The sequence below is a fragment of the Neophocaena asiaeorientalis genome, unplaced genomic scaffold (genome assembly GCF_003031525.2).
Source record: "Neophocaena asiaeorientalis asiaeorientalis breed wild unplaced genomic scaffold, Neophocaena_asiaeorientalis_V1.1 scaffold489, whole genome shotgun sequence".
NCBI classification, from domain to species: Eukaryota; Metazoa; Chordata; class Mammalia; order Artiodactyla; family Phocoenidae; genus Neophocaena; species Neophocaena asiaeorientalis.
Genome location: NW_020174791.1, coordinates 3,520,903 through 3,533,751, shown reverse-complemented (window position 1 = coordinate 3,533,751; position 12,849 = coordinate 3,520,903). Strand labels below are relative to the sequence as shown.

The 12,849-nt window shown below is 63.6% G+C and overlaps 1 protein-coding gene across 1 annotated transcript in view; it reads left to right on the top strand.

Annotated features, from left to right (window-relative positions):
* Positions 1 to 6: 6 nt before the first annotated feature.
* The window catches only part of LOC112409932 (ATPase family AAA domain-containing protein 3), a 17,155-nt gene continuing 4,312 nt past the window's right edge, over positions 7 to 12,849 (top strand). The window contains exons 1-15 of the mRNA XM_024760313.1: positions 7 to 272; positions 2,789 to 2,865; positions 3,485 to 3,586; positions 3,705 to 3,764; positions 4,237 to 4,306; positions 4,520 to 4,685; positions 4,855 to 4,924; positions 5,301 to 5,456; positions 5,969 to 6,025; positions 6,205 to 6,330; positions 6,527 to 6,651; positions 7,252 to 7,303; positions 7,608 to 7,678; positions 8,483 to 8,650; positions 10,670 to 10,778. Coding sequence (XP_024616081.1) covers positions 71 to 272; positions 2,789 to 2,865; positions 3,485 to 3,586; positions 3,705 to 3,764; positions 4,237 to 4,306; positions 4,520 to 4,685; positions 4,855 to 4,924; positions 5,301 to 5,456; positions 5,969 to 6,025; positions 6,205 to 6,330; positions 6,527 to 6,651; positions 7,252 to 7,303; positions 7,608 to 7,678; positions 8,483 to 8,650; positions 10,670 to 10,778 — 1,611 coding nt within the window. The 5' untranslated portion in view covers positions 7 to 70. The remainder of the gene's footprint in view (positions 273 to 2,788; positions 2,866 to 3,484; positions 3,587 to 3,704; positions 3,765 to 4,236; positions 4,307 to 4,519; positions 4,686 to 4,854; positions 4,925 to 5,300; positions 5,457 to 5,968; positions 6,026 to 6,204; positions 6,331 to 6,526; positions 6,652 to 7,251; positions 7,304 to 7,607; positions 7,679 to 8,482; positions 8,651 to 10,669; positions 10,779 to 12,849) is intronic.

Sequence of the window (12,849 nt, the reverse complement as noted above, 5' to 3'; positions counted from 1 at the left end):
GATCGTGCTCTGCGTCGCGCGCGTCCGCACGGCTACGGGTTCCGGCGGCGGCGCGTGGAGCTCGCGAGCCATGTCGTGGCTCTTCGGCATCAAGGGCCCCAAGGGCGAAGGCTCGGGGCCGCCGCTTCCGCTGCCGCCCGTGCAGCCCGGGGCCGAGGGCGGCGGGGACCGCGGCGCGGGGGACCGGCCTGCGCCCAAGGACAAATGGAGCAACTTCGACCCGACGGGCCTGGAGCGCGCGGCCAAGGCGGCACGCGAGCTGGAGCATTCGCGTGAGTGCGGGGGTTGGGCGCGGGGAGGGCGGCCGGGCGGCGGGCTCGGGGGCACGGTGGCCCTTGGTGGTCTGAGGGATCGAGCGGCGGGTGGCCGTCGGGGGGAAACCGGTCTCCAGCGGTAAGCCAGCCGGAGCCACCCTGCGTGCAGTGAGGTTCGGGATCCCCTGATCCTCTGGCATCTTCCCAGTTGCCACGCGTCCTTCAAGTGGGGAAACCGGTGCCGAGGGGACTCAGAGGGTACAAGCAGCAGCTGGCAGGGCTGCACCCTGGTCTCCAGTTACCGCCTCTTGCCGTCTCCACGTGGAACGGCCAAGGGTGGCCAGGTAGGGGATCCGTCCGTGGTGGTTGCTTGGCAGTTTTCCGCCTAAGAAGGGAAACGTGTTTGAGGGGCGTTGGTCTTAAGGGAAATAAAGCACATTTGCATTTATCATTGGAAAAGGTTAACGTTCAGGTAGGTGAGGTCTATAAAGCAACAGATCAAGCAGCCCTGGGCCAGTTGATGACCTTCCCTGCACTGGCTGCCCCAGAGCTCTTGCCCCAGGACATTCTCCATCTGGGTCCCCAGAGCCTTGGCCTCTGCTCCCCCATTTCCCCACCAAGCAGCATCTCCTGCAGAGTCCCCAGCTACCACCACCTAGAAGCATGGTCCACCCCGCTGGCCTCCACATCCGGTGATACTGTCTCAAGTGCGGACTCTACGTCATTTTTGTTCCTGCCATCTTTCCTGGCTTTTCTGCTGGCCGATGGGGGAGGTTTCACCCTGGGCTGCTGCCCCTTCTGTCCCCAAACCCTCCTTCCCAGGGTGCCTGAGCCCCTTCTGTCCTTAGCCCCTCTGCAGGCCTGTTGTCTGGAGATGCTCCCAGTTCACAGCCAGAGTGCCTGCCCTGGTTGGCCTGTACCTGCTCTTGTTCACCTCACTGCCCTCTCCACGCAAACCAGAGACGTCCCCAGCTGCTTCTTACAGCCTGACCACCGTCTGTGTCCTTCGGGGCCCAGTCTGACGCTACCCAGTTCCCCAGGTTTCCCAGGCCCTCCTTGGACGCCAGAGCAGCACATTGGCCTTGAGCTGTGTGCTCCACGCACGTACAGGGTGCCTGCCTGTGGTGGGTGCAGTTAACGTGGCAGCTCGCACATCTCAGTGTAGGACGACTTCGAGGTGACAGTCATCATTGTCAGCACTGAGGTCGTAGCTTGTGATTAGGGGGGCTCGCGGGTGCCTGTGCTGAGCGATTTACGTGCTTTCTCCACCTCACTCCACGGGTCGGGGGAGGGAGCGCCCTGCTCCATTGGCAGGCAAGGTGCTCGGAGCAGTCAGCCTACCTGTCAAAGGTCACGGCGTGAGTAAGCAGGCCAGCTGCAGGTCCTCCCCAAACTCTGAAGCCAAACCACGAGCCCCAGCCTACCTCAGCCCTAGAGCTTCCACCACATGCCTAACACGTGCTTGGAGCCAGCGAGCCCCAGGGGTTACGCTGTAGTCAGTGATGCAGGTGCTGCAGCTTGGGGTCCTGGGGTCTGCAGCTTACCCTGAAGGCCTCAAAAAATAAGACAGATTGTGGTGGGGGGGTAGAAGGGTGGACGTGTGGGCAGCAACCTGGGAGCGTGGTAGCATCAGGGAGGTGGGCTCATGGGGTCCCAACCTTCTCTCCGTGCCTTTATGTGTTAGAAAGTTTTCGTAGTGAAGCGTGGCGCACAGGAGAACTCTGTCATCACGGATCTATTAGAGAGACCCGACGTGCAGGCTTTGTTAGCAAGGAGAGCACCGGATACCCACATATCTCCACATGTGACTTCCCCTGATGAAGAGAATACGCCTGGAAGTTGTCACTCACACACACACACGTGTTTCTAACATGTGGCCTGTGAAGAGCTGTCAGCCTGTGTGTATCGGCTTCGTTCTGGGTTTGGGTTTTTTTTTTTTAACATTTATTTATTTGGCTGCACCAGGTCTCAGTTGCCGCGTGTGAACTCGTAGTTGTGACATGTAGGATCTGGTTCCCTGACCAGGGACCTAGACCCCTGCACTGGGAGCACAGGGTCTTAGCCCCTGGACCACCAGGGAAGTCCCTTCTTCCTGGTTTAATCCTCGTTTGCCCCTTACGTTCTTGCCTGCCTGCGCTCGCCTGTCTGTGAATCAGTAACAGGTATCAGAGGCTCAGGAAAAACGTTCGCACTGGAAAAATAAAGGACGTTCTAGCCACAGGCTTGCTTTTTGTTTAATGGGGAAACGACCACCATGTTGACCCTCCTGCTGTCAACAGGCGGGCGGGGGACAGCCTCTCTGATGGAACCCTTTGGAGTGTGACAGTCCCCGGGGGGCAGACCTCGCACACGCTTTCCGCTGGGGATGGAGCATACACAGGTGGCTCTTGGAGGGATGGGTGGCTGAGCAGGTCCGACCAGGGTGGCCACGCGTGTGCTCAGGCCGAGGTGGGCTGTGGTGTCCCTGAGCAGCCCCTGGCACTCGTGAACACTCGCCCGGTGTCCTGATGCCCACACACCTGCCCCCGCTGCAGGACACGCCAAGGAGGCGCTGAGTCTGGCACAGATGCAGGAGCAGACGCTTCAGCTGGAACATCAGGCTAAGCTCAAGGTGAGTGTGGGTGTGGTGCTGGCAGAGGTGGGCTGCAGCCCCGAGGCTGAGGGGCCCCCGGACAGACAGAACGTGGGCGGTGGGTGCAGCACCTCCCTCTAGGATTTGAGGGAAGCGGGGATCAAAGACAGGTGTGCGGCCTGAGTTTTGTACAGAACTATCTGGAAGGGCAGATGTGGGTGAGGAGGCTGGTCTCCCCGAGGGGGGACTCCTGCCGTCACTCTGAGCACGTAGTGAGCGAGCGTAGGAAAAGCACAGGCTCTACCCTCCACCACAGGCTGTTGTAAAGCGAATCGGAAAGCAAGCACGTGGCATAAGCGCAGCGGAAACGGTGTGGGGGGCTGGGGGAGTGACAGGCACCCCAGGAGACCGTCTGGCTGCTTTGGGGCCTGGCCCTGTCCGTTTTCCTGGCTTCTCTCTGCCTGTGGGTCTGGGTCCTCCCGGGCCTAGGTGAGGCTACAGCTGAGCACCCACAGGCCTGTGGGGTGCAGACCAGGCTGCATCCCTGCCCAGGGGCTGCACAGGCTGTCCGGCTCCTTTGGAGCCCACGCAGGGGAGGGGTGTCAGGGCGGGAGGCCTGGCCGGGCCCTGGGCTCAGGGCGGCTGGTGTGTCGCGCAGGAGTACGAGGCCGCCGTGGAGCAGCTGAAGGGCGAGCAGGTCCGGGTGCAGGCCGAGGAGCGGAGGAAGACTCTGAGTGAGGAGACGCGGCAGCACCAGGCCGTAAGGCGGCGGGGGTGGGGCACGCGGGTCGCTCCTCGGGTCCCGCACCCGCCGAGTCCCACCTTGGACCGTGGCTTCTGTGCCTGGGCCGTGTGCACACCGCCCTTTCCCTCCCTAGAGGGCCCAGTACCAGGACAAGCTGTCCCGGCAGCGCTACGAGGACCAGCTGAAGCAGCAGGTGAACTCTGCCCAGCCGCCTGTCTTCCCTGAGGGCGTGGGCATCCCTTGGGGCGGGTAGGGGCCAGAGGCTGGGGTCCGCCCGGCAGTAACCACTGCGTTGGAGGGGTGGGGATCTGCCCGCGCCGCCCCGAGGGTCTCCCGGGTGGGACCCTGACTGACGGGTCTGTGGGGGGCATTCAAACGTCGAGCCTATTGTGGGCACTTTAGTTTTTAAATTAAACAGTCCAGCAAAAAGCCTGTTTTGTGAGGACAGCTGTGGGTCAGGGCTGCCCTGAGGCCGAGCTAGGCTGGCGGCCGTGGCTCCTGCCTCGGGCCATGCAGCCTGCAGGCCATAAGGTGACCGTCCCATGGGGTAGGAGCCCCCGGGGCGATGGGGACATCTCTGGGGCCAGAGCAGCTAACCTGTTGGTGTGATATTGACCGTTTCCTAATCTCGAAGCCCTTCCCTTTCCCTTGTGGCTCCTTTTCAGCAACTTCTCAACGAGGAGAACTTACGGAAGCAGGAGGAGTCCGTGCAGAAGCAGGAGGCCCTGCGGCGAGGTAGGGCCCTGGCCTGGGAGCTCACGGGCCAAGGGCCACGGGCCTTGCTTCAGGCCCTGTGCTTCCCAAGCAGCGTGAAGCAGCGGGCGCGCTGAGACCCTTGGGAGAGGGGGGTGGGGGGGTACCCGGGGGGTACCCTGTGCTTGCGCTTCATCCTGGGTCGGGGGGCCACGGGCCTCGGGCTGAGCGCTGCTCCCCGCTCTCCCTGGGCAGCCACCGTGGAGCGGGAGATGGAGCTTCGGCACAAGAACGAGATGCTGCGGGTGGAGGCCGAGGCGCGTGCCCGGGCCAAGGCTGAGCGCGACAATGCTGATATCACCCGTGAGCAGATCCGCCTGAAGGCTGCTGAGCAGCGCCAGACCATCCTGGAGTCCATCAGGTGAGGCCGTGCCCAGCGGGCATCCTCTCGCCCCTTCCCCCGAGCAGGCACCCCACTACTCCCCTGGCCGGTCCTTCTGCGGTGACCTTTGGGGCTGACCTTGGAGCCTGGGCTAGGCGCACGGGCACAGCCCGATTCCTTCCCAGTCATGCCACTGCTTCCCCTGCAGGATGGCTGGCACCGTGTTTGGTGAAGGATTCCAGGCCTTTGTGACAGACTGGGACAAAGTGACAGCCACGGTAAACAACGCTGCCGTTTTCCTTGCGGTCTGTGTCACGTGTCGGGGTCTCTGCTGGCCGTGAGAGGCGCCTGGCGCTCTGAGCGTTCATAGACCTACGGCTGAGGCGGTTGCTGCCCCCGCGCCCCCCACTGCCACTGGAAAGCCACAAGTGACGCAGCCTTTGGGTTTGGGGCACTTGGAACAGCTCAGTGTTGGCCCTGGTGGGGCTGGGAGGAGGGTGTGGGAGGGGTGCCAGGCGTCCGTTTCATCTCCACACCAGTGCCTGCCCTTTGGAGAGGTACTGGTGGGGCCCGGCTGAGACTCAGGGAGCTGGTGGGGGAGCCCCAAGACTGCCGGGGATGGGGTGGGCGCCACCTGCCTCTGCCCTGTTCCAGGTGGCTGGGCTGACGCTGCTGGCCGTTGGCATCTATTCCGCCAAGAACGCCACGTCGGCCATAGGGCGCTACGTGGAGACCCGGCTGGGGAAGCCGTCCCTGGTGCGGGAGACCTCGCGAATCACGGTGCTGGAGCTGCTGCGGCACCCTGTGCAGGTGACCGCGGGCCCCCTGGGTCCGGGTGGCCTTACAGCCGAGTCGCACACGTGGGCCCTTCTCCCCTTTTTACCCAATACTGCCCCGTTCCCCTGCTCACAGATTTGCATTTGGCTTTCTCTTCCTCACGCTATTCCTCTGGCCCTGTGGCGTCAGCACTGGGGGGACCCTCACGCCAGTCCGCTCCGTCCCTCTGTGGGTCTGTGGGCATGACCGTCCCCCTGGGTGGACTGGAGGTTGTATACAAACTTCTGGGGCTCCAGCAAGTCATCTACCCATAAGATAAGTCGCTGGAAGCAGCCCTGTGTCGGCTGCCTTCCTCGAGGGGAGCCAGGCTTCCTGCCTGGCACGGGTGCTGTGCACCCACGGGTGGTGCTGCGGGCCGTTGCTAGAGGTCAGTGTCGCCGACAGTCTCCCCTGCCGGCCTTCTCCAGGACGGCTGGTAATGCGTGTTCTGGGGTGGCTGCGCCGTGGGCACCGCCGTTGACCCTGATACCCCCCGCGCCCCGCAGGTCAGCAGGCGGCTCCTCAGTAAGCCTCAGGACGCATTGGAGGGCGTCGTCCTCAGCGTAAGTGGGGCTGCCTATCCCTGGGACCTTCCCGCCCGGGCAGGGCTGCGCGACCTTCCTGGAGTCCGGTTTGCTGGCTGAGCCCCAGCCAGGGAGAGGCGGCCTCTCGCACTGACCCAGGCACTCAGGAGGGATGGACTCAGAGGCAGAGCGTCCCCAAACCTCGTGTCCCCTGGCAGCCCAGCCTGGAGGCTCGCGTGCGGGACATCGCCATTGCCACGAGGAACACCAGGAAGAACAGGAGTGTGTACCGGAACATCCTCATGTACGGGCCACCTGGGACGGGCAAGACACTGTTTGCCAAGGTGAGGGCACAGTAGCTGGGGGTTATGGAGTCTCACCTACTGGGGAGAGGTGCCGTGGGCGGGGGACACGTGGGAGGCAGCCCCTGCCCAGCTCTTCCAGGAAGGGCGTCTCCCCACACGCGGTCTGGTCCCCAGCGACCGGGGCGGTGGGCTGGAGAGCAGACGGAGCAGGCATTAAAGTGCCTTTCCCACCCAGAAACTCGCGCTGCACTCAGGCATGGACTACGCCATCATGACGGGTGGGGATGTGGCCCCCATGGGGCGGGACGGCGTGACTGCCATGCACAAGGTCTTTGACTGGGCCAACACCAGCCGGCGAGGGTGAGCTGGGTGCCTCCTGGGTGGCCCTGGGGCTCCTGCTGGGAAGGGGGGTTGGTGACTTTCCCCACAGCCTGTCCCCAAGGTCCGGGAGCCTCTTGGTCCCAGAGGCTTTCTTTTATTTTATTTTTGGCTGCGTTAGGTCTTCGTTGCCGCACGTGGGCTTTCTCTAGTTGCGGCGAGCGGGGGCTGCTCTTCGTTGTGGTGTGTGGGCTTCTCATTGTGGTGGCTTCTCTTGTTGCGGAGCACGGGCTCTAGGCGCGTGGGCTTCAGTGGTTGTGGCACGTGGGCTCAGTAGTTGTGGTGCACGGGCTTAGTTGCTCTGCGGCACGTGGGATCTTCCCGGACCAGGGCCCGAACCCATGTCCCGTGCATTGGCAGGTGGATTCTTAACCACTGCGCCACCAGGGAGGCCCAGTCCCGGAGACTTTAAAACGTTTAAGACAAGGGGTCACCAGCCTATCTTTAGTTACTTTCTCGTGACACTGGCACTTGACACGCCCTGGTCTGCGGCCAAGGTCTGGGCCCCGGTGGGGGCAGTGCAAAGCTCGGGCTTCCCACGGGGCCGTGCCCTGCCCGCCTCACGCGGCCCTGCCCTTGCAGCCTCCTGCTCTTCGTGGACGAAGCAGATGCCTTTCTCAGGAAGCGGGCGACTGTGAGTGTCTGGAGGCCGCCCTCTGGCCTGGGGAGCGGGCAGGGCGGGCGGCCTGGGCCGCGGTGTCTGCACTTCCTGGGAAGGTCACCGGGAACCTGCTCCTCAGCTGCGCTTTCTTCGTCCATTTTGTTTGAAAAGTGGAAGTTCAGCGCCTTCGGAGTCAAGCTTCGGCCTTCGAACTTAGATTCATTCTGTCGTGGACGAGCGGGGGTTGCGCCTTTCTGCGGAGCCTTTCCTTAGCGCCCCCGTGGCTGCTTATAGCACTCCGGCGTGGGCACCTGACACCAGACTTTTGTCTCTGCAGGAGAAGATCAGTGAGGACCTCAGGGCCACCCTGAACGCGTTCCTGCACCGGACAGGCCAGCACAGCAGCAAGTGAGGAGAGCCCGTGTGCGGGGGCCGTGGCACTGCCTCAGCTCACGCGGCTGCTGTGGGGCAGCCGACCGAGCAGGCTCACGCCTGACCCACGTGGCCGGACGCAGTGGGACGGCCCGTTGGGCGCCGTGGGGCATCTGTGGAGCTGCGGAGACAATGTGCTGGGGTCTCTGAGGAAGAGCCGAGGGGCACAGACTCGTCCACAGGCTACTGCCCTTGGCTCAGGCCCTGGGCATTTCCGGCTGCCCATGAGATGCATTGTCAGGGGCTCACCCCACAGCCAGGGGCCCCAGGTTGCAGGTTGCCCTAGGATTGGGCTGGCCCTTCTGGGCCCCTTAATCCCACTCCTCCAGGTGGGTGAGGCCCCTCCAGCCCCTTGCCCGCTGGTGGCATCTAGCCCTGCCAGTCAGCCAACGTGGCTACCACGCCAGACTCACTGGCCTTGCCCGCTGTAGCTGCTGCCGGTGGAGACCGTACCCCCACTGAGACCCCCAGGGGTGTGTCGAGTTCCTGCTGAGTTGGCACGTCTGCTTAGCTGAGCCCCAGGCTTCAAGACCCCAGCACTTGGTGTGGGAGGGGCAGGGGTCTGTCTCAGACCTGGGTCCCTGGGTCCCCGTCCCTCCTGCACACAGGGAGGCTTCCATGGCTGGGCCACCAGTCGGGGAGAGGCATGAGCTGGGGCAAGACAGGGAGGGATGGGAGGCAGAGGGCAGCGCCGGTGCGGCGGGGTCTTGCGTGTGAGGACGCCGCGTGGCGGGTTCTGCTGGCCCCGAGCCCTGAGCTCTTGCCGTGTGCTGGCTGCAGGTTCATGCTGGTCCTGGCCACCAACCAGCCCGAGCAGCTTGACTGGGCCATCAACGACCGCATTGGCGAGATGGTCGGCTTTGACCTGCCGCGGCGAGAGGCGCGGGAGCGCCTGGTGAGACTGTATTTTGACAAGTATGTTCTTAAACCAGCCACAGAAGGAAAGCAGTAAGTGTCCCGCCACCACGGCCGCTCCCCGCCCGTGCCCCTGCCCCTGCCCCTGGGTTTCACGTGTGGGGTCATGATCGCCCATCACTGGAGGCCTTGCTGCCCCGTCCTGCCTTTGAAATGCTCAGATCCAGGCCACAGTCAGGCCCTGGCAGTGGCGGGCTGTGCCGGCCCATTTCTGGCCTCGCTGAGCCTCCCTCTGGGGCCCCTCCCCAGCACACAGAGGGACACACCAGGCCGGGGGTGCCCTCCCTGCTCGTCCAGGCCCTCTCTCACTGTTGTCGGGAGCGTTCCAGATAAGCCAGCGCTGGTCTATTTGTAACCCTCTCCGGGGACCAGATCTCAGCCCCACCGACCTGGTTCCCGCCTGGCGCTGCTGAGCTGTCTTCTGTTCTGCGGCGGGCTTTGCCTGCCCCTGCCACCCGTCTCTCAGCTGCCCCCAAGCTCTCTTATCTGGGTCTCTTTTTCCTTTTGCCCCTGGCTGGCCCTTGTGCTTGGCTGAGCCCCAGGCTTCAAGACCCCAGCACTTGGTGTGGGAGGGGCAGGGGTCTGTCTCGGGCAGGGGTCTGTCTCAGACCTGGTTCCCTGGGTCCCCGTCCCTCCTGCACACAGGGAGGCTTCCATGGCTGGGCCACCAGTCGGGGAGAGGCATGAGCTGGGGCAAGACAGGGAGGGATGGGAGGCAGAGGGCAGCGCCGGTGCGGCGGGGTCTTGCGTGTGAGGACGCCGCGTGGCGGGTTCTGCTGGCCCCGAGCCCTGAGCTCTTGCCGTGTGCTGGCTGCAGGTTCATGCTGGTCCTGGCCACCAACCAGCCCGAGCAGCTTGACTGGGCCATCAACGACCGCATTGGCGAGATGGTCGGCTTTGACCTGCCGCGGCGAGAGGCGCGGGAGCGCCTGGTGAGACTGTATTTTGACAAGTATGTTCTTAAACCAGCCACAGAAGGAAAGCAGTAAGTGTCCCGCCACCACGGCCGCTCCCCGCCCGTGCCCCTGCCCCTGCCCCTGGGTTTCACGTGTGGGGTCATGATCGCCCATCACTGGAGGCCTTGCTGCCCCGTCCTGCCTTTGAAATGCTCAGATCCAGGCCACAGTCAGGCCCTGGCAGTGGCGGGCTGTGCCGGCCCATTTCTGGCCTCGCTGAGCCTCCCTCTGGGGCCCCTCCCCAGCACACAGAGGGACACACCAGGCCGGGGGTGCCCTCCCTGCTCGTCCAGGCCCTCTCTCACTGTTGTCGGGAGCGTTCCAGATAAGCCAGCGCTGGTCTATTTGTAACCCTCTCCGGGGACCAGATCTCAGCCCCACCGACCTGGTTCCCGCCTGGCGCTGCTGAGCTGTCTTCTGTTCTGCGGCGGGCTTTGCCTGCCCCTGCCACCCGTCTCTCAGCTGCCCCCAAGCTCTCTTATCTGGGTCTCTTTTTCCTTTTGCCCCTGGCTGGCCCCAGTCCCCCACCTCCACACCCTACTCCAGCTCCCGATGGCACGTCCTAGCCCAGCTGCAGCCTGAACACTGCGTGTAGCCTGAGGTTCTGAGGACTTTTCACAGGAGTCTGAGCGGGCTCTCTTGGGCCTTCAGCCAGGCCTGACTGGGCCTGGCATCCGCCTGCGGGGGCGGGATTAGGAGCTCGGCCGCTGTCTGAGTGCTGGGCGGGGTCCCTGCCCCCAGGCAGGCGGTGGAGCTGGGAACAGGCCCCCGGAGCTCCTCCGTTCTCCCACGTTCTGAGCGGCCCCACGGCCGCCCCTGAGCGCAGCATGTGCCCCACCCGGGCCCCGTCTTGGGCTCCACGAGGAAGGGACATATGCCCAGCAGGGTAGGAAGGTGGAACGGCCAGACCTGGCCCCAGCAGTGGACGTTGGCAGGGGGTAGCTCATTAAAGTGAGGGGGTCGGACGTGTCCCGCCTGGGGTTTCCCAGCACAGGCTCCTGCTCTCCGTCTGTGTGGGAGCCTGGGTCCCTCACGGGCCTCTGCTCTGGCCCGGGTCCTGTGGGTGCCCAGGCATCACTTGGGAACTCTTTACCAGGCGCTTGAAGCTGGCCCAGTTTGACTACGGGAAGAAGTGCTCAGAGATCGCACAGCTGACGGAGGGCATGTCGGGCCGGGAGATCTCCCAGCTTGCTGTGGCGTGGCAGGTGAGCTGGGGATGCACCCCGCAGGCCAGAGCCCGACCGAGCCAGGGACCCTCAGAGTTGTCGAGAGGTGACTGGGCTGGCACCTGCCCCTCCCCCCCCCAGGGTGTTTCTGAGTGATTTTCTGCACAGACGTGACTTGATGCCCTCCCTTCCCGCCACCACCCTCTGCCCCCCGCAGCAGGGAGGGTGGGCCGGGGCCGTCCGTGGCTTCGTGCGTTACGGTCCTTCCCGGTGTCATTCTGGCCCGGGTCAGGCGTGGCCCTCTCAAATCAGCAGCGTGTCCAGTGGTCGTCAAGCTCAGGGTCTTAGGAACCCGGGCTTTGTCCCAAGCTGGGGCCCAGGACAGTTGGCACAGCAAACTGCAGACGGGTGGAGGGTCCGGGGGACACTGCCTGGGCCAGGGATGGAGCACCGTGAGCTGTCGGTGGGCTCATCCGAGGGCGCAGGACGTGAGGAGCCGGGAGGCGACTGACCTGATGAGGAGTCAGGCGTCGCCTTCCCAGCCCCTAGAGGCAGACTGCTGCCTTCGGGACTGTCTGCGGGGGCGTGAAGGCCTCAGGCGTTCTGGCGTTTTGGATGGGTTTGCTGAGTCCTGAGGGCCTGAGGACAGCTGGACCACGGGAGGTGATTCCATCTTCACCTTGTGGCTCAGGGCACACAGGCCAGAGTGGCCCTTGTCATTCCCAATACCCAGGCTTTCATCTGAAACATCCCGGCGGTGGTTCCACGGGTGCCCAGGGCAGGGAAGCCCATTGACTCCCAGGAGCCTTGGGTGCAGCCATTCAGAACAAGTTTCCCCATGGTCCTTGCCAGGTGGAGGGTGCTGAGTGGCTCACGTCTGTGGCCACGTGACAACCTGGCCACTGTTAACTTAGCATGAATGCTAAGTAGACATCTGCTTGGATTTGAACATCCTTGCCTAGATACACAGGGGGGCTGTATTAGTCAGAATGAACTAGGTCATGCTGCTGTAACAGACAGCCCCAGATTGCAAACTCTGTCCTCATGTGAGTCACAGGGTGCCCTGCTCCAGGCTGGCCTCACTCAGGAACCAGGCCTCACGAGGTTGGCTGTTTCCACGACCAACAGAGTGGCGAACAGGGTGTCTTAGCCTGGGCGGCCATGACAAGATGCCACAGCCAGGCGCTTGAACAGACATTCATCTCATGGTTCTGGAGGCTGGAGGTCCCAAATCAGGATGCCAGCGAGGGGGGTTCCAATGCGGGTCCGCTTCCTGGCTGCCTTCCAGCCGCTTTCTTGCTGTGTGCTTGTGCAGAGCCCTTGGGGGTATCTTCGTACAAGGACGCCAGTCCTGTAGGATCAGGCCCCACCCTTAGGACCTCACCCAACCTGAATCACTTCCTTAGAAGCCCCATTTCCATGTGCAGCCACACTGGGGGTTAGGGCTTCAGCGTGAACTGGGGGGCGACAAAGGCTCAGTCCCAGTGGCGTCCAGTCCCAGTGGTGGGGAGCCGCCCTGGTGCACCTCCCCTCCCCCGCCCTGCCCTGCCCTCCCTGCTCGTTGGGGAACCAGGGGACAGGCCTGTGTGCCTGCGTATGGGGAGCTGAGGATAGTGGCCCCCGCACGGGCATGTGAGGGTGAGCGTCTGCGTGTGGAGGCCCAGAGCCCGTGGAGGCCCAGAGCCCGTGTGTGTGCTCCCTGTGTGTCCAGCCCCTGGGCAGCCGGGCCCTGGGCACGTCTGCTAGTCCCCACCCCCACCCCCTGTGAGAGAGGGCCAAAATGCCTTGGGGGTCCCACCGTCTGGGACAGGACATGTCAGTGTGTCCCCTTGGAGTTTCTCCCCTGTGGCCCCAGGTGCACGGGGCTGGGCTGCTGTGGTGGCTCCTGCCCACCCTCCTCCCTCCAGGCTGAGCAGCCGGGGACCTGTGCACCTGCTCCCCGAAGCCCACCTGCTGGTATCGCGTGGACCCCGCTGCAGCTGCCACCCCTGTGCGATGGTTTTGTCAGTGCAGGTCCGTGCTTCTTACCCTGCAGCTACCTATCATGGGGACCTACTGTTTTTTTTTTTTAAACATAAAACTCATTATTTTAACTTTTTTTTTTTTTTTT